Genomic DNA, 19,250 nt, shown 5'->3' with positions numbered 1-19,250 from the left:
ACCAATACTGAGGTCCTCCCTTTCCAACAAAAAAGAATTATCAAATCGGTTCACAAACTTCCGCTTTTTCGCGACTTTCGTCGGAAATACTCTCTTGGAATTCCTTTACAGCTGAAGTCGCAACTGGTTTGCAGCCTTTTATTTTGAATTTCTCTAATGTTAATTTGATGTAAACTCTATAATGTACTAAAATAGCATCACAGCTTGACGTTCCAATTCCAAACCAGGGAAATAAGATGTAAATTTCATTGCTATTTTGAAAGGAGCCTTTAGCTTATGTTCGACAAAGTGTCCTGCTTCATCTGTTGATGTCATTAACTAGCCATCCACATACAGGCCTAGTAACACCACGTTTGCAAAAATAGGTACTGGTATATCTGTTTGTTTAAATCTCGATTACGTTAAAAACATAAATACAAATGTTCCAATCGCGAAGGGCTTATTTTGAACCGTAAAGGCTTCTGTTTAACTTGCATAGCCGTCCGGTGCCATCATTACATCCTTTACATTGTTACATGTACAGTTCCTCTTACTTTTCCGTTGAAGAAAATTGTGGCGACATCAAACTACGTAAAGTCAGCCCTCCGTTAGCGGTCTTTTTTTTTTTGCTAATCAACGTTTCCATCGGGGTAACGGTCTGGGTTTTCCTTTTGGTTTTATTGATTCCCAAGTTCTATTTTTACGTAGAGAATTCATTTTACTATCCAAAGCCATGTGCGCCCCTTCTTGGTCAGATCCATCAAGGGTCCCTTTATACGCCTTCCGTTCTATGAACAAACAAAGGCTTGCTGAGACTTTTAGTGAAGATGTCTGTTACTTAATGTGCTGTGTTTATTCATTTCACATCAATGGTTCCATCCATCACTAGCTCGCGGACAAAAGTGTGACGGACAATTTATTTATTATTGTATTATTTTTATATTAATTTATACAAAAACGGAAATTTGTTTTGTCCTTTTATGAAACTCTGGGTTGTGAGCTAGTCGCACAGCAGCCTCATTGTCCATACTGAGACTGGGTGCCTCTTTCAAGTTCGTTAGTTTTCCCAAGATTCGGGCAAGTCAAACTAGTTCTCGCACTCCTTCGCTGGCAGCAACAAGTTCAGCTTCTGTTGTGGACATTGCCACTGAAGCTTGTCTCTGGCTAAGCCATGATATGGCTCCTCCTGCGTATCGATATACAACCGGAACTTCCTGTTAATACGTCTTCGCCATGATCGGCATCACCAAAGCCTTCTAAGATACTATTTGAGTACCTTGCACGGTATTGTAACCCAAGCGGCATTGTGCTTTTCAGATAACATAATGTTAATTTTAATTAATAAATATAAATTAATTTGTTGTTTGTTTCTCACGAAAAGTCACGTGGTTTGGTATGTAAACAAGAGTTAGTGAGAAAAAACCCCTACCAGGTTCACCAGACCCTGCATTACCATCAGGTGTGTTCTTATGGCATGATGTGAATCGTTTAGTTTACGCAGATTACGAGTGAGAGAAAATCGTCTCTGGTTTCTTTCTGCTTTTTCTGTTGTGAAGAATGTGCTAAGTTAAAACAAAACTCTGCATATTTGTGGCTGGGAAGCGATCCACCAGCTGTGAAGCTAGGTACTTCTTGCAATACTTTCATGTAACCTAAAGTTGGTAAGTATCAAATCTAATCTAATACTCTCTTACTTTCTACACTTGTAGGCAGAACAAGAAATATACTTAAATGCCTCGGTTAGATGCTTCGATTTCCCCCGTTGCCATACCTACATAGCTTGCTTTACTTTTATAAATCCTGCAAAATCAAAATTGGTACATAACTTGCAGCGTGATTCTTTAGATTTATTGAGTTCGATATCAAGCTGGTCTCACAGAGTTTGCTCTTGGAGAATGTTATCGTCAGAAGACTACGAAACGTTTCTTTATTGCCCTTCAGTGTCTGCAGGAGTGGTATTGGAAGTGCTGGTCTCACTGGATGTATCTTTGCGTTTAAGCTGGCGTAGTAAAGTGATGACTATGTCAGAAATTTCTTCACTGTCAGGCTTAGGAAAAGTGTCATCATCAGTTTCTGCGAAAAAGTCTTCCAAATCATGCAAGTAGTGCAGTACACCTGCTAACAACAATCTTCGTTGCTTGATACGACTTCACAAGTTCGTCCCAAGTTTAGAGCTCAAGAAATGTTCTGTTCGTCTAGCTTTTTGAGCATTAACTTTAATGCCCTATCCGCTGTATAAAGCGTCGCATCACTTTGGCATAATGACAGGGCAGTGAGTTTTACAACATTTTAGCTATAAAAAATTTCAATCATATCGGACATGCTTGATCATCACGTTTGATAATCTAATTGCCGCTGTATATCTTTGCCGTGTTTTTTCAAGACGTAAACCACAAGGACATCTGCTTGAAGGAGGTTTTTCTGCGTGGTCTGCGGTACACAAAGGGAAGGCTACGGTATTGGGGGTATAAGTGGACGAGTGGTGTATATATATGCGTTTGGAAATAGAAGTAAATAAATTAAATGTCACTATAAAATGTTTCAATATTGGAATACCGATATTAGAACAACTCTTAATTCCGGAATTGAAATATCCAAAAAATCGCTCACCGATTCCGGAGTTCCGATATTTCGGAATTCCGGAATGCATGCCCTAATGCAGTTGCTGTCAAATTGCTAAAGATAACGTGCTGTCGGTTTACATTCCTCATCCCAACCTTACATGCCTTGCAGTTTTCGGATATTGTCGCTTCCCTTAGTCCCCCCGCTTATAATATTAGGGGATTTTAATATACACCACACTTCCTGGGGCTCATATTACAATGACCATTTATCCTCTGCCTTCCTGTATATCTGCGACAACCATGACCTCTGCCTTCTCAACGATGGCTCCCCGCCGCGTAGAGTCTATCCGTCTCAGAATATTAAAATGCCGCGGATCTCTCTCTCTGTGCTCCCCCTCACTTTCTTCCAAACTCTTCTGGACAATCCTGCCGGTTACTCAAGGCAGTGACAATTTTTCAATTGTTATTCTAGCTCCGGAGCAGCACAGGGTCGACCGTTCGAATATCCAGAAGAGAATTCCTCGTCTTTAACTAAAATTTAGCCTCAAAGGCCGACTAGTCAAAATATAGATGTGTTTTAGACGTGTTTTACCTATGACTGATCTTGAAAATTTTCGCTTAGTCTATGTTGATTTTAGAAATTGCCTGCTGTCATCAGCTGATAAATGCCTCCCCACCAAAAATGTAATCAAGGGTAACTCTCCATCTCTACCTTAGTGGGATTCAGAATACACTGAAGTCTGTAGAGAGAGGAAAACAGCAGAATGTGCATATGTACTAACAATGACGGAATCACTTTTTGTAAAATAGCGTGCGGCTACAGCAAAAGCTGTAAGTACTGAGTGAAAAAAAAAGAGTTGATTGGCGTAGATTTAGTGAAACTCTCTCTCCAAGATCTCATTCTTCCTTTTTGGTTAGGGGGCCGGTTGGGGTCGGTTAGGGGGTTAGTTAGGGGTTCGCTTAGAGGACCGGTTAGGGGGCTGGTTGGGGTCGGTTAGGGTGTCGGCTAGGGGGCAGATTAGGGGTCGGTTCGCTCGTACCATAGAGGCGATCCGCCCTGTCCTCGTAGAGTGGGTAAACCGGTCCCACGGGCCACTGTCGTACCACCTTGAGCAGGTGCTGAGGTTCTGTCGCAAAAGGAGGCCGCGGAGCGGGTGCGCGAGGACGCGGCGGACGCGCACCCGCTTCGGCGCAGACGTACGGGGAGAAGGCGAAGGCAGTTCGCTGCTCGCCTGATCCCCTAGTGACCAGCGGGCTCTGGACAGGGACTCCGGAGCCTGCATTGCACGGCCTCACTCGTCTGGGGGGCGGGTCGGAGGACAACCGACTCGCCCCTCCGTTGGCGCGGGAGCCCTGGCGTAAGCTAGGGCGGCCGGGCGGCGTCGTGGTTAATGTTCACTGATCCCACGGCGCCGACTCAACCGGCGAGAGGGAAACCCGGGGGGGTTTTAGTGGGGTAGGCCCTCCAGTCTGGAGGGAGAGTCCCCACATAACCCCTGAGTCTCCCTGGGCTCAGCGGTATCCATAAAGATTTCCCCCCCGTCAAAAAAAAAAAGGTTAGGGGTCGGTTGTGGGGTCTGTTAGGGTGTCGGTTAGGAGGTAGGTTAGGGGGTCGGTGAGGGGGTCAGTTAGGGGGTCGGTTACGGGGTAGGTTTGGTAGTCGCTTAGGGGGTCGGTTAGGGGGTCGCTCAGGAGGTCGGTTAAGGGGTCGGTCAAGTCGGTCAGGGGGTCGGTTAGGTGGTTGGTTAGGGGGTTGGTTAGTTTCTCTGAAAGATAAACTCCGTAATGAGGTTATCAGACAGAGAACCAAAGTGATCGACATAGCTCTTCGGATAAGCAAGCTGAAGTGGCAGTGGGCTGGACATATCTGCCGAAGAACCGACAACCGCTGGGGTAAACGAGTTCTTGAGTGGAGACCACGACTTGGCAAACGTAGTGTGGGACGCCCTCCAGCCAGATGGAGTGACGATCTGCGGAAGATTGCTGGCAGGAAATGGATGCGTCAAGCCGAGAACAGGGCGAAATGGCGTGCATTAGGGGAGGCCTATGTCCAGCAGTGGACTGCAATAGGCTGATGATGATGATGATGATGATGAAACACGGTATTTTACAAAAAGGGATTCCGTCATTGTTAGTACATATGCACATTCTGCTGTTTTCCTCTATCTACAGACTTCAGTGCATTCTGAATCCCACCAAGGTAGAGATGGAGAGTTACCCTTGATTACATTTTTGGTGGGGAGGCATTTATCAGCTGATGCCAGCAGGCAATTTCTAAAATCAACAATCGGAATCAAGGAGCGATTATTTAGGTATTTCAATTCCGGAATTAAGAGGTGTTCTAATATCGGTGTTCCAATATTTAAACATTTTATAGTGACATTTAATTTATTTACTTCTATTTCCAAACGCGTATAATATACACCACTCGTCCACTTATACCCCCAATACCGTAGTCTTCCCTTTGTGTACCCCGACCCCGCTTAACCGCGCCGTGGCTGCATCGCGTAGTTGCCGCTAGATGAATGGACGTCATTACGAATAAATGCAATATGAACAATAACTTGCCAAGTAGTGGTTTTGGCGGTATGAATTTTAAAAATTTCGGTCTTATCAAGATCACTTGATCAATGCCAGTTCTGACAGCATTTTACATATTACGAGATCAATTCGTCAAATTCAATGTGTCTTTGGAAGAAGACGTCGTTAGCCAAGCAACCGACACGGTGCGAGTGTGATGGTCAAATGGGAACGTACTGTAAAGGCTATAACCAGCTTTGCCTAGGTCACGGGATTCAGCTTGCGGTCATTGTCATCATACTTCGTACAAAACTAAAAAAGAACCCGAACGTGTAATAGCATCAATCGCCGATGCATCAGGTGACGACTCTGAATGTGATAGTGATGAGGATGTAGACGTGGTTACAGGAAGAAATTTCGGTTGTTTTGAAATCGAAACACTTGCTATTCGGGCTGATCCAAGTGTTTTGTTGTATACACGGAAATTTTAGCCAAACTGCGGAGTCTTGTAAAATTTATAACAAAAACCCCCTTCAAGCAGATGTCCTTCTGGTTTACGTCTTGAAAAAACACGGCAAAGATATACATCGGCAATTAGATTGTCAAACGTGATGATCAAGCATGTCCGATATGACCGAAATGTTTTTATAGCTAAAATGTTGTAAAACTTACTGCTCTGTCATTATGCCAACGTGATGCGACTCTTTATACAGCGGATAGGCCATTAAAGTTAATGCTCAAAAAGCTAGACGAACAGAACATTTCTTGAGCTCTAAACTTGGGACGAACTTGTGAAGTCGTATCAAGCAACGAAGATTGTTGTTAGCAGGTGTACTGCACTACTTGCATGATTTGGAAGACTTTTTCGCAGAAACTGATGATGACACTTTTCCTAAGCCTGACAGTGAAGAAATTTCTGACTTAGTCATCACTTTACTACGCCAGCTTAAATGCAAAGACACATCCAGTGAGACCAGCACTTCCAATACCACTCCTGCAGACACTGAAGGGCAATAAAGAAACGTTTCGTAGTCTTCTGACGATAACATTCTCCAAGAGCAAACTCTGTGAGACCAGCTTGATATCGAACTCAATAAATCTAAAGAATCACGCTGCAAGTTATGTACCAATTTTGATTTTGCAGGATTTATAAAAGTAAAGCAAGCTATGTAGGTATGGCAACGGGGGAAATCGAAGCATCTAACCGAGGCATTTAAGTATATTTCTTGTTCTGCCTACAAGTGTAGAAAGTAAGAGAGTATTTTGTGTCCTGTTTATTTTTGTAATCGGATATGACGCTGACTGTCTGATAAAATGTTGGATGCATTATTGTTCTTGAGAACTCATTACCAAGAACAGCGTTTCCTTTCAAAAACATAATTATTGCTTAAGTTAGTCAAGTATTAACATATATTTGATTGTTTTCTATATATAGTTGATTATATTTCAGTTTATTTTGATAAATATTGATTCTTTGTTTTGGTAAGTATTAGTAGTCTATTAAACTCGTTGTCGTATTATTTAAAGAGTTCATTTTTGTTTCTACATTATATTACAAAATTGTTTTTAGCCTATAAGCTAAAGCACGAGATATTAAAGTTTGATTTATATTAAGTGGATTAAAAAAATCATGTCAGTTAGACAAGTATGTTGTTGATTTTTTTCAGTTTAGTTGATAAATATTGATGTTTCATTTTGATAAATAGTAGTAATTGAACTCGTGGTTTTAAATGTTCTTTTTGTTTCTATATTACAAAATTGTTTTGTCTGATTTATATTAAATACCTAAGTGATTAAACATTTTATTTATTTTTATGATGATTAACGGACTAGTTTAGTTAAGTCGATTAAAAGCCTTATATATATAAAAAAAATAGTAGTGTGGTCTCGTTCACCAGAAATCAAACAATAAACAGTCACTGGCGGATGTTCGCATTCCGGAACTGGTTCCGATATTGGATGTCCAATATCGAAATTAGTTCCGGAATTGAAAACTTTCCGATATCGCATGCCCTAAACTGCATTAATGTGTTGGTTATGAGGGGGAAGGGAAATCTGCGAAAAAGTTACGGCTCTTGATACTAGGAGTGCCGAGCCTCCTTGCCCGTCTGTCCTGTCGTCGCGGGGACACGAAAAACCTGGAAACCGTACTCTATCGCCTGACATTACGTCGCATCTCCTGGGCTGCGTAAACGTCAGGAGAGTATTTATTGAGTAGGAATTTAATTTCATATTCTTTATTCCTGCTGCTGCGAGAGTTCCACTGGAGAATGGGAGCCATTGGAGCAGGTGAGATGAATGAGCTGAGACAGTTGATCTTTGAGGTTGTTCGGTAGTCGGACGTCACTAAAATGCCCTAAGAGATAATGATGGTCGAGAGGAGAAGAGAAATTAAATTATCATTAGGCATTGAGGAGTTATTTGGGAGTGCACATCCATTTCCTAGTTGAGAACTAGGAGACATAACTATGTCTCTATGAGCTTGTTGATTGTACCCTGGACTAGAAGCTGGGAGGGGTTGGTGCCTAGGAATAGCTACTGTTTGCGGTAGGAAGTGTATTGGGGAGATGGATTGCAGGGAAAAGTATACTGAGCGATAGGTGTAGGCTGATATTCATTTAAATCAAGGCTCGCTGTGTCAGCAAAAGATCTTCGCACTTGGATGATCTGGCAGATGCTTCAGAGTAAGAAATATTTTTCTGACACATGACCAGTTTTATTTGGTTCTGTCTTGATTGCTCATGGCAAGAGGGATCGGTGGCTTTACAGAGCACTGTAAACAGGTTGGTGTTTCTTTGGTGCAATGTAGGCCTTCATGGGTTTGTCCACAAATAAAGCAGCGGGCCTCCGATTTGCATTGTGTTTAGATGTGTCCGAACCGGCAGCACTTATTGCATTGAATTGTGGGATATGTTTCCACTGGGAGGGAAGTAACAAAATAGTAGACATGGGAGGGAAGTTTTTGACCTGAGAAGGTTAGTACCACTGTCTGGATGGGAACCCATACAGGTGACCCATTACTGTCGTAGGTTTTCCTATTAAGTCTCTGTATCTTAACAATAGATCCATAACCACTCGGAACTTCCACTGCTTCAACTAATTCCTCCAGCGTCCATTTAACTGGAAATTGTCGGACAATACCCTTTCTAGTTATGCTGTAACTTGGAGTAATCGCTTCATGTTTGGCTGGAGAAAGAGCTGGGTGGTCAAGGAAAGCATTAGCATCACTGAAAGTTTTGAATTCAAGAGTTTGATACCATCTCTGATAATATTTTTCACATTGTTCCTAAACAAAAAATGGCCAAATTTAATGGGGCGTAATGCGGTGCCAGAAGAGGGATCCCATACTGTTTTGCTCACATGTACATACTATGAATGGGGCGATATCTTGTGCCATGTACTTGTTTTTGTTGTTTGAGAATTTTGGGTTGGTGAAAGTAAATTGGGTGGACTTAACAGACTGTGAGGTATTGGTTTTTTAGGAGGTTGATTCCACGTTAGTGGGGGCTCGTTTCATAGGCTTTGGATGATCTTATCTACTTCCATTACCTCATTCTGAGATTGCGAACAGGCGAGAAAATGACTGCGCACGTGCATCAGCATCGCCTACCCACGGATCGGGAGGATCAGACATTTACAACACAGTTAAAAAGCTTTTACTTACCAATACTATTAACAACACTCATAAACTATTTAAATAGATACATAAAATAAGTCAACAGGGAATATAAAATAAAGAAATTAGCCAAAAGCACACTAATTTACATAACTAGCTAGCACTCAAACTAACAGCAGAATCCTTTTCTCAAAAAAATATAGCATTCCTTCTTCTTTTTCTCTTTGCTTAATAAATTAATACCCTTTAGATTTCGCCAGTATCGAGTTTTCCGCTTAGTAATTTTAAGGGTATAGCACTCCGTATCGGCAGCTATGCTGTCTCAATAGGTGTGGAGAGAGGTGCTGCAATCCTCTCTCCACACCTATTGAAACAGCGCAGCCATGGCCATCTCAAAACGTTCTTGTAGGTATTTCCTGAATATAAGCCCTTTGGTTAATCTTTATAGTGCCGTTTATATGCACTTTCGATCTTCATGAAGGACACTAGTTTATATCCTGTAAAATACCGATAAACAGGCAACTTTACGGCGTTGATGATCAAGGCTCCTACAGCTTCACCTCTACTCATATAAGTATCAAGTAATAAGACCAATCGCTCATCGTCATAGAATGCCATAATTGTCACACATTTACGGAACACGTTGCTGGCTCATAGTTATTTAATCTTGCTAGTTCAATCTTTGTTGTGATTTGTTTAGTATGTACTATTTGTGGTTATCTGAGAAATAAATAAATCGTACAGTAATTGGATGTACCTACCACCCACATATAAACCTGGGGAAATTCTTGGGGAACTCAGATATAATGTTAAATGAGCTCATTTATGTAATAAATGCAATGACGGTCAACCATCAACTGTTTCTCGTCCCAATCAATCGGCATCAGCTATTGATATTTCTTTTCTTTTTCCTTCACTTGCTGCGTCTGCAGAACGGTTTATTTACTCCGAAGATACATTGGGTAGTTATCACTTCCCTACAACAGTTCAATTAAATAATAAATAAATAATAAAATAAATCACATATTTATGACATTTTTATTCCTTTTCAAAAATTGATATATACCTACCTAAGAAAAGCAGATTCGGTTGTACATATATACGTGTAAATCTAGTACAATTTTTAATGATCTACAGTGTGAACAAAATCATATTCAAGCTCACAATACATTCTGCTCTTTATTAAATAGCTTAATAAAAGTATATCCCTGTGCAGTGTCAGTAGTTGTAATGTAAACTTCATAAACACCCCCTGTACCATGGTCGAATGAAGTTTGTTCTAATGCAGTTAAGATTATCTCTAACGTATAGACGGTTTCCAACAATAGAAAATGAATGTGAAAAAACAAATATACGCGATTTAAATCCGGAAAAATAGTTTCATTTCTTATGTGTAACAATCGCGAAAACCTAAGTACTCGATAATAGAAAATGACTTGTATAAAAATGTAAGAGTCTAAAAACTTCTAAATAATCACGAAAATATATCTAATAGGAGTTGAAAAGATAATCTAAATGGAAAGTGAAACCAAAATGTATAAAGAAAATGAAGAATAGGCTGTATAGCATTATGCCAAAGCCGTTATATCTCTTCACAAAAAAAAAACAGGTTATATACCATTATGCCAAAGCCGCTATTTATATCTCTTCACAAAAAACACACAGTGATTTTTTGTAATGGAATCCAAGAAAGTAATTACTCTCAGTCTTGGCTGTATGACGTATTAGTGCCTTTGCCTTTTCCAATGGAAAAAATATTACTAAAAAAAACACAACACATGGTGGTTGCGTGTTGTTTTTATTCTGTAAAAAATAATCGCTTAAAAATAAACGTACTTGCCAATAAATATGGCAGAAATAGTAGACACAGAAGAGATGGACAGGGATACCGTTGATCCTAAAATTTTAAATCAGCAGTTCAGTCAGAATTATAATTTATTGACCGAAACAGCAGTGTCTCTTAAGAAATCGTATATAAACAAAATTCATGGAACGAAGTAAGTGTCTTTATAAATTAACTTGATAAATACCAACAGTTTCAAATAATGATATTAAATTTGTTCCGAAGATGTATTTACAGTGTGAAATCGAAATTATTCGTTTAAATATACTCCAGATCATTAAGGATCGCAGCAAGTCAAGTAGATGGTACCATAGAAGTGTACGAGCTGCAGCGGGCGGCATTGAACCGCATTTGTCGTCTGAGCGGGCATAGGAAAGCCCTCACGGAAATTGTATTCAGTCCCAGAGAGGACAATCTGCTATATTCTTGTGGAGAAGATGGATTGCTCAAGTTATGGGATACTAGGAGTAGTGGAAGCTGTGTGCAGGAGTACAAAAGTAATTCGCTTATTTACATATCTCATTACAAACGTCTCATGATTCACTAAAATAAATAAGATCCATGAAAACCTGTGGAGAAATAAATTAAAAAATATGTACTGTCATTAGCAGTGACCAGAATAAAGGGAGTTAACTTTTGTTAACGTAAAGAGTGATGTGGATATTCCCTTAACAAATCACAGGGTTTCTTGGAATAGATTATATTTGAATATGCATGTTATTTATTGAAATTTAAGGACATTGGCAACAAATTATTAGTTCCTATTGAGTTTTTCTTCAAAATTAATTTATTTTATTTTAAGTCTCATTTAGATTTCGACCCGTCCTATGTAAAGTATGGTCAGAATTGCCAAGTTTACATGGGAGCATTTTAAAGTTCTGAATTCACTGCAAGGAGCATAACACGTGACTAGCATTTTTCAGTTTTATTCGGCAAAGCTCGTTACTCACATAGAGTATTATAAAATTCTAGATATCAGTTAGATGATCTTTTGGGTGATCACTCGATGTGAATAATGAGTTTATTCCAGTGAATTCAGAACTTTAAAATGCTACCCTGTAAACTTGGCAATTTGACGTAAGATACTTTCAACTTCAACTTTTGTATCTATGGCTCCGTCGTTTACATAGGAGGGGTTGTTTTGTCATAATTTCTCTGACATTTAAGTGTAAAGATTCCTTGGTTATCCTCTTCCTAAATGAGTAAAATGAATAACAACAATGATATCAGATGAAGAAGAGCAGTTGGTCAGGCCATACAGCTGTATGGACGTTTCATGCAATGGGCGGGTGCTGTGCGCCGGCACACAATTGGTGGAGCATGATGCCTACCTGGTGTTCTGGGACAACCGCATGACCAAACCTCTGGGTGGATATTGGAACTCACACACCGATGAAATTACGCAAGTAAGCTAATAAATATTGGCTTGTCTGAAATAAGTAGCAATAGTAAAATTTTATTATTTTACATTCCTATTTTTTAAGGCTTTGTTTATTATGAAGACCACTGATTCCTTATACCATGAAACAAAATATGTAATAATTTCTCTTGTATTTAGGTGAAATTCCACAAAGAAAAAGTAGAAATATTAATTTCTGGGGCATTAGATGGTTTACTAAATATCTACAACATATTAGAGAAGACCGAAGATGATGCCTTGGTTTTCTCTCTCAATGTTGAGAACTCTGTAGAAAGACTGTCTTGGATGGATGAGAGGCAAGTGGCGTGCATCACACAATCTAATGAGCTGCAAGTGTGGAATAGTGACACAGGAGATCTGGTTAAGAATTACAATAGGGACAAAGTTGCTCGAGCTATAAAGGTATCTTGTATTCCCTAATCCAGCTTTTCAGTCACTGTTTATTAAACTTCGGTTTTTTCGTTCTTATAATTCATTATACTGAATATTACTGTCTTTTAAATTGTTATATGTATTTATTTGAAAAGACTTATAATTTTTATTTTCAGAGAAGTCGAGGGGATGATTGTTATTTAGTGGACACATTTACGTCAATAGATGAAACAACTGTCTTATTGGCAGGATCTTATAGTGGAAATGGGTATGCAACTTTTGTGCATTTAATTATCTTTAGAATGACAGTTGTTCACGATACAGGCGTCTTGAAGACTCTTCCCAGATTACTCAACGCAATTAGTATTATTATAGATAAGTATGTTAAGACAAATCAAGTCTCACAAAAAGCTGTAATATCACCAAAGGGTGAGTGATCTATAATCTAATCTGGACCCTGATTCAGAAAGTTTCGACATTTTAACCGAATCATTTGATTGGATATAATTCTCGAATCAAAGGGTGCTTTCCGCTCTTCAGAACATTTGAGTTAAACATTCGATTCGGATACAATATTATAATCCAACAGCGTTTAGGGAGTTGAAAAATGAAAATCCTTTTATATACATTTTTAAGACATAATTGTAGGAATGCATTAGCCTTGTGTTAAAATACATTAATAAAATTGAACAAAATCCAGAATTTATTTAAAATAATAAGAGATTTTCATATTTCCGTATTTCTTGCTTTGTAACTTATTCGATAACTGTGTTCGGAATAACGTTTGTAGCCTTTGCCGGCCAAGAACTTCAGAGTAATCGTACGGGCGTGACGTCATTTCGTTTCGGTTTCGAATACGACAGTTTGACGTTCGATTCGGGTGTTGTGCATCAAAATGAAAAGAAATCAAATCGGTCGCGTCGACAACAGAGTTATCAACCCTAATTTGATTCAATGGCATATGTTATTTAGTCTATTAGTACTATATAATAATAATAGCAGTTTGTTGTGCCACTGCGGCCCACACTGCTTCTATCAGCACCCATTAAGGAGCACCAAAAAACTCCCAAAATAATAATAATATAAAAAGATTAATTTTATTTTCTTTGGTTGAATAAATAAACAATGTAGTTCTAAATTGAACCAAAGTACCAATTTCTTTTGTCATTTTTCAGTGATATTCTACGTTCTGTTACCATAACTGACAAGAAGTTAAAGCCACATTGTAACTTCACACGGAATATACAAGTAGTTAGATGTTGTTGGTATGAGAAAGAGGTATGAGCATTATCAATTATTTATTTAGTTTCAATAGCAATGAACAGAGTTATATGACGGAATTAACAACAACAGACAGTTAAAAAAGTTAGTAAAGAGATCTGTTTGTATTAATGACTTGTCTTCATTATGTAAACACTCAGAAGCAAATTCAGACATTTAAATATTCATAAAGTAAATATTTTAAATAAATCCAGTAGACATTTTATTTGCATCTGATTTATATTTAAAGTACTACCAAACATAGTGTTCTTTCAGCTTTAAGAGTCGACACAACCTCAAATGGTTTTGGTTGATTCCGCATGACAGTGATAGTGTTGATTCCAATCACTTTGGAAAAAATATATAAAACATTCTAATTCGAGCCGAGGTAGTATCGACTCTTAACGACATATTTTAGCAAAAAATCGACTCATCCGTAGAACAAAGGTCTATGTGCAAGGCTACTTTTTCTCAGGACATAGTACATTTCGTTCGTTCTTCTTCGCTGTGGATGTCAGATCGACTGTTCTTCCATTTTATAATTTCCGAAACGAAACAAGATATATAAAATCTCAAAACACCTTTACATAGGCCTTAGTTTGAATAATGAAATTATTCTCTTAACGTACTAATTCTCTTTTCGCTTTATAATCACATCGGACTCTGTTCTTCGGATGAGTCGAAATATTCTCACGAAAAATAATACTTGCTTTTTTATCTTCAGAGAGACATTCTAGTAACAGCAGGGGAGTCAGGAATAATAAGTTTATGGAGTCGCAGTGCGGTGGCTGAGAACGGAGTCACCTCCAAGAAGCTGTCTAAGTCATTGAATAAGTTACATGTGCACCGACACAAACCATACTGACGTCTGTGTGTGATGTAGGTACTGACATTGCCTCTTGTACACTCGAGGTTGAGTACCACTATCTCGTTTTTTACTTAGGAATACTTACTTCTATTCCTTACATTGATTTAAACTTTCATAATATCTCACATTATTTGATTTTAAAATCGGGACTTCCCTTTGAGACCATAGACGTTGCAACACGTCCGAAACGTCGGAAGCAAATGAGTATGTTGCTATACACGATTAAGCCCTGATTTTAAAATCAATTAATTCATGTACATACCTTATTTTGTAGTTTCCTGTCATCATCACGACAGAAAGAAAACTTTACGATATTCATTAATTATTCGCCAAGTAGTGTTAATGAAAGCTACAAATGTTAATGTTATATTGGTTTACAATGCTATACTGCGAGTTGAAAGTTCTGCAAACAAATTACGTTTTACGTTATTTTAATGTTAATTGATACATTGTTAGAATTGATGACGCATTGTATAGTCAAGAGTACATCAAGCTTGACATTGTGTACTTTGGACTGTTCTTATCGTAAGCGGCATAGAGTTGCATTTAAGTCTTAAGTGTCAAGCTTGACATGCTCTTGACTGGACTTAACTATACCAGCGACTTTAGCGAGCTTAAGGAGGACACCGATATACTTGTTAAGTTTCCTTGTTTAAATGAAACTCATTATTGCGTCAATAGCATTTTATTTGAATCCCAATAAAAGCTACCAAATATTAAAAATAATTTCGCTAATATAATATTAAAGCCGCAGCCGCAGCTATACATATGATAAAATAATTAAAACAATATATACCTATTATCATGATAACGCACACTAACAGTAACAAACGTTTAAGGCTAATAATGTATTAAGAATAATCAGGTCGTGTAACTTGTTGAATGTAATTATTAGCGCTCTTTATTTGAATTTTCCGGAATGTCATAATATTGTACCTTGTGATCAAAGTCGCGATAAAATTAATCGTGTTTTGTACGCGCGTCATATTCACTGTGTGTGATCAAGATATTGGCCACCTGTAGTATTCATGCGATCTTTTTGTTTAGACGAACACGTTCTATTTCTCAGTTCTCATCATCGACCCTACGCTCTGGTAGAATTATGCTTATTTGCTTGCACGCTTCAACATTGCGTACATACTCAACAACATACCTAGATAGCCTCCCAAAATTGACGTGTACTTTACTTCCTGTAAAGTATTTATTCCCTTCGCAACAATAAATATAATTGGTTTTTTTTTTTTCAGTTTTCTTTTAATTCTTATCATTACGAAGTGTACAGTCAAGAGCACACCAAGCCTGACTGCTTTCGACCCTGTACCTCGGAAGACATTACATGTATCCTATAATCTTAGTTTAATGCCCCTTGGGAAACAATAAAAAAATGTTTCTCGGCAACTATTTAAAAACTTCATGAGGCCGTTTTCGTGTAATGAGGAGGAGTCTACATTTTTTTCCTTTGGGCCGTTATTAATTTTACACCAACCCGTATAAAACTTGTTTTTAGTATGTGCGCGATAATGAAGCGCGTTCACAAAAGTAGCGCTTATCACCAGAAATAGAAATAGCTAGAATATATTTCGATAAATTTTAAGAAAGTAACACACATAGATGGAATAACACCCCCCTGAAATCCCAGAATTTCTGAATTGTATATTTTTAAATTGTAAGTCATGTAATGGCAATTACTACAGTAGAGTATTTGATTTATTACGAAGTTTTGTAATTGAAGTAAATTTTTACTAATTTAGTAGATAAAGTAGATTTTTTTTAAATCATTTGATTTTGTTTCGATTTTTTACTTCCATTATTCCGAGATTTCAGAGGAAGGTAATACTTGAAGTTTACTGTGCTTAGTCTGATTACTGTTTATCACAAGACTGGATTTGTTATCGGTATCGTAAAATTATTGCCTCTCCTCTCTGTCTATAAGTTCTGTGCCAAACACTTCGTCGGTATGTAGTTGTTTGTTTGTGATCTTGTAGGTTCAAACAGTTATGTTTAAGCCCTAAGGTTTCACTTGTAACAGCATCCATTTTTTAGAAGAGATACGACAAGTAACAAATAATTGTTCCATGAATTGCAAATTTCTGTCTGCTACTGTCGATGGCGCCGAGATCAATAAATGTAAATTAATATTCCGCCAGGTTCAATATTTTTCTCTAAGTTTCCCTTGACCTAAGTAGTTTGTACAGTAGTGAGAAGGTAATTATGGATTGATACATCGTGGACTTTTAAATTAATACAAGAGAGAAAGAGTTGGTAATAAGGTCTGTCAACGTCGCCGTTGGGTTTCCTACGTCAGGACGAAACCCATAAGTGCAATATGTCTATTATTCTTTTTATTCGTAAAGACGATTTTATTGGTAGGTCAATGCTATTATTCAATTACCAATAACGTTTATATGACAGATTGATTGTGCGATGGTTCATTAATGTCCACGTTACTGGATTAATTTAAGGTATTTTCTTGTATTAAAAGATACGTCTAAAAATACATATTGTTACTGAAATAAAAACTTCCTAATTAAGAAAAAAAAATCTTACATAATTAGGAAGGTACATTTCTAAAGGTCTTAATAATAATCAAATAAATGTGAGTTATGTCGCTTTATGAGCAAAAATATGTATTCAAAGGATTATTTGAAAAATATGTTTAGATAATAAATAAAATATGTCACTCCCTTGTAACATACCAATTTTTTTTTATAATAAAATCTATCATTTTCGCACCAATGAACCATCGACCTAATAAATAATGGACGTAGTAAACCATCAATGTGCTGAACGTTCGACTAAGTGAAGTTCGACCTAATGAACATTCGTTATATTGAATAATCGATTATTTGACCATTCTGTCAAGAGTCTTCGTACTAACGTGTTTTGGCCGTGAAACTCGTCAGTCGATCACACGCGCACGCGCACTCACACACATACACACACACAACGTGATCAATATGGGATCAAACATGTACATCCCCACACATGATCAATGATTAATCAAATAACTTGCATTATTATGTCTATTTTAAAGAATAAGTTAATAAAAACTCCTATAGACCTAAATTTCGAGTTGTCAACACAATGTTATCACTAGCTTTGTTAGCATTATCTTATTGTAGCAGATCAATCTGAAAAAGGTACTATTTTTACGATATTCCTCAAATATTCCCAAATGGGAATGGGAACTGGCGATGGCGGTCCCCAATATTTTCGTTATGTTGGCAATAATGATACAGCCATTACTTGGTCTCCCCGTTTGTTAACAGGACAATCGCCTTCCACGGCATTGAAAGTAAAATCTCTATTGTATAACTGCATCCTTCTCTAGCAAACGCCCCATGCTGAGTGCCCTGCCTACATTGTAAAAGTGTAAGTAGTGTTTTAGCCAAAAACTACTCTAATTTAACCTAAATCACGTCACGGCCACGCTTACGGCTACCGACTCCTGATAAATCTAACTTTGTACTCAATAATATAATCTCAAACACTTGCCACGTCCCACCAAAATTTACGACCGCCTTTTTAATTAGGCTAAAAGAAATGTTGAAAATTCAATCCGACCGTAACGCCCGCGACATAAGCCAGTTTTCATTTTCAGAGTTACTCAGTAATTTGGCATAGAGATGATTCTACAGGAATTGCCGAGCCGATTCTTGGATAGAAAGTCGCTAGGCGTCCCGCCACGTAGGATCGGTCGCGTGGCCGTTCAATCGCAGTGACGTCGCAACAAACTTTAGAAGACGTCGTTTCGGTATTCCTCGGCCGGTGCGTAATTGATAAATTGCAGCAAATGTACGCAGTAGGAGAGCGAGGTGTGCAGAAGGTGTCGCGTCGGTCTTTGGTAGCGAGCGATCGCAGCAGAAGCCCGTCGCTCGACGCGGATCACTTGGACGTCAGGAACATGATCAGCCTGCGAAAGATCAGACGCGCGGGTCAGGCGAGCCGGCGACCGGCCGAGCGCACGCGGCAGCGGGTACCTGAAGTGGATGGCCTTGTTGGAGAGCAGGCGGTTGGTGTCGGCGGCGTCCAGCAGCGGCAGCGGCAGCGGCGGCGCGTCGGCCGCGTCCTCGCTGAAGGTGTGGTGCGCGATGCGCGCGCGCACCGCGGCCTCGCCGTAGGGCCCGCGCAGCCACACCCACTGCAGCCCCAGCGCCGCCATGGACTTGCTCTTCAGGATGAGCTGCGAGACGCCCGGCCCGAAATTCGCAGGTCAGTCGCCGGCGACTCGGACCGCCCGCCCGCCGCGCCGCGGCCTCACCTGGTACGTGATCTCCCGCTGCGAGCTCTGCGTGGGGTCCCTCTGGTTCTTGTTGATGAACGCCTTCACCACCCACTGCTGGCCGAAGGCGGAGAAGCGCGACGTCTCGTAGTACAGCTTGTGCACGAACTCCTCCGTCCGGTAGGGCTTGAGCTGCAGGTCTGCGACAGACTCGGGGTGTACGGGCGGCCGGCTCGCGGGCGGGGCGGGGCGGGGCGGGGCGGGGCGCGGGCCTACCGTTGATGGTGATCTTCTCGTAGGAGAAGAGCTCGAAGAGCTGCGTGTAGACGGCGCTGGCGCGGCCGCGCTGCGCGTCGCGCTCGGCCAGCACGGGCACGACGTCGGCGGCCGAGCGCAGCGGGTGCGCGCACTGCGCCTCGTGCGCGCGCGCCTCGTGCGCCGGCCCGCGCCAGCCGCAGCCGATGACCGCGAACTGGCAGCCCGTCAGCCTGCGAAGCGGCGCGGTCAGTGGGGCCGGGCGGCCGGGGGACCGGGGGGACCGCGGGGACCGGCGCCGCTTGCGGCCCGCGGGCGGCGCCCGGCCCGG

General features: G+C 39.9%; 2 protein-coding genes across 4 annotated transcripts in view; one reads left to right on the top strand and one right to left on the bottom strand.

Annotated features, from left to right (window-relative positions):
- The first annotated feature begins 10,454 nt into the window (after positions 1-10,454).
- Positions 10,455-16,375, top strand: LOC113230739 (WD repeat-containing protein 89). 3 transcript variants are annotated; one of them, XM_026464815.1, is made up of 8 exons: positions 10,455-10,676; positions 10,796-11,019; positions 11,753-11,928; positions 12,081-12,344; positions 12,491-12,582; positions 13,490-13,592; positions 14,299-14,453; positions 15,690-16,375. In XM_026464815.1, exons 1-7 carry the CDS (start codon positions 10,528-10,530, stop codon positions 14,437-14,439), a joined length of 1,149 nt encoding a protein of 382 aa, XP_026320600.1. In that variant the 5' UTR covers positions 10,455-10,527; the 3' UTR covers positions 14,440-14,453; positions 15,690-16,375. The 3 variants fall into 3 exon arrangements, with proteins under 3 accessions (XP_026320600.1, XP_026320599.1, XP_026320601.1); XM_026464814.1 differs by having other exon boundaries at positions 14,299-16,375; XM_026464816.1 differs by lacking the exon at positions 15,690-16,375 and having other exon boundaries at positions 13,490-13,562; positions 14,330-14,446.
- Positions 16,376-16,514: 139 nt separating this feature from the next.
- LOC113230790 (cysteine and histidine-rich protein 1 homolog) overlaps positions 16,515-19,250 on the bottom strand; it is a 4,625-nt gene continuing 1,889 nt past the window's right edge. The window contains exons 3-6 of the mRNA XM_026464879.1: positions 18,941-19,220; positions 18,704-18,864; positions 18,423-18,625; positions 16,515-18,355 (exon numbers count right to left, since the gene is read on the bottom strand). Of these exons, the coding sequence (XP_026320664.1) occupies positions 18,328-18,355; positions 18,423-18,625; positions 18,704-18,864; positions 18,941-19,220 (672 nt within the window). The 3' untranslated portion in view covers positions 16,515-18,327. The remainder of the gene's footprint in view (positions 18,356-18,422; positions 18,626-18,703; positions 18,865-18,940; positions 19,221-19,250) is intronic.

This window comes from Hyposmocoma kahamanoa, unplaced genomic scaffold (assembly GCF_003589595.1).
Source record: "Hyposmocoma kahamanoa isolate Upper Pololo Valley unplaced genomic scaffold, ASM358959v1 64, whole genome shotgun sequence".
NCBI classification, from domain to species: Eukaryota; Metazoa; Arthropoda; class Insecta; order Lepidoptera; family Cosmopterigidae; genus Hyposmocoma; species Hyposmocoma kahamanoa.
This window is presented reverse-complemented; position numbering and strand designations above follow the sequence as displayed.

Excerpts from the sequence above, each read along its gene's own strand:
- LOC113230739 (XM_026464815.1), top strand. The coding sequence starts at position 10,528 with ATGGCAGAAATAGTAGACACAGAAGAGATGGACAGGGATACCGTTGAT. Across the intron at positions 11,020-11,752 it reads CTGTGTGCAGGAGTACAAAA|ATGAAGAAGAGCAGTTGGTC; the intron begins GTAATTCGCTTA and ends CAATGATATCAG. Across the intron at positions 12,583-13,489 it reads GGATCTTATAGTGGAAATGG|TGATATTCTACGTTCTGTTA; the intron begins GTATGCAACTTT and ends GTCATTTTTCAG.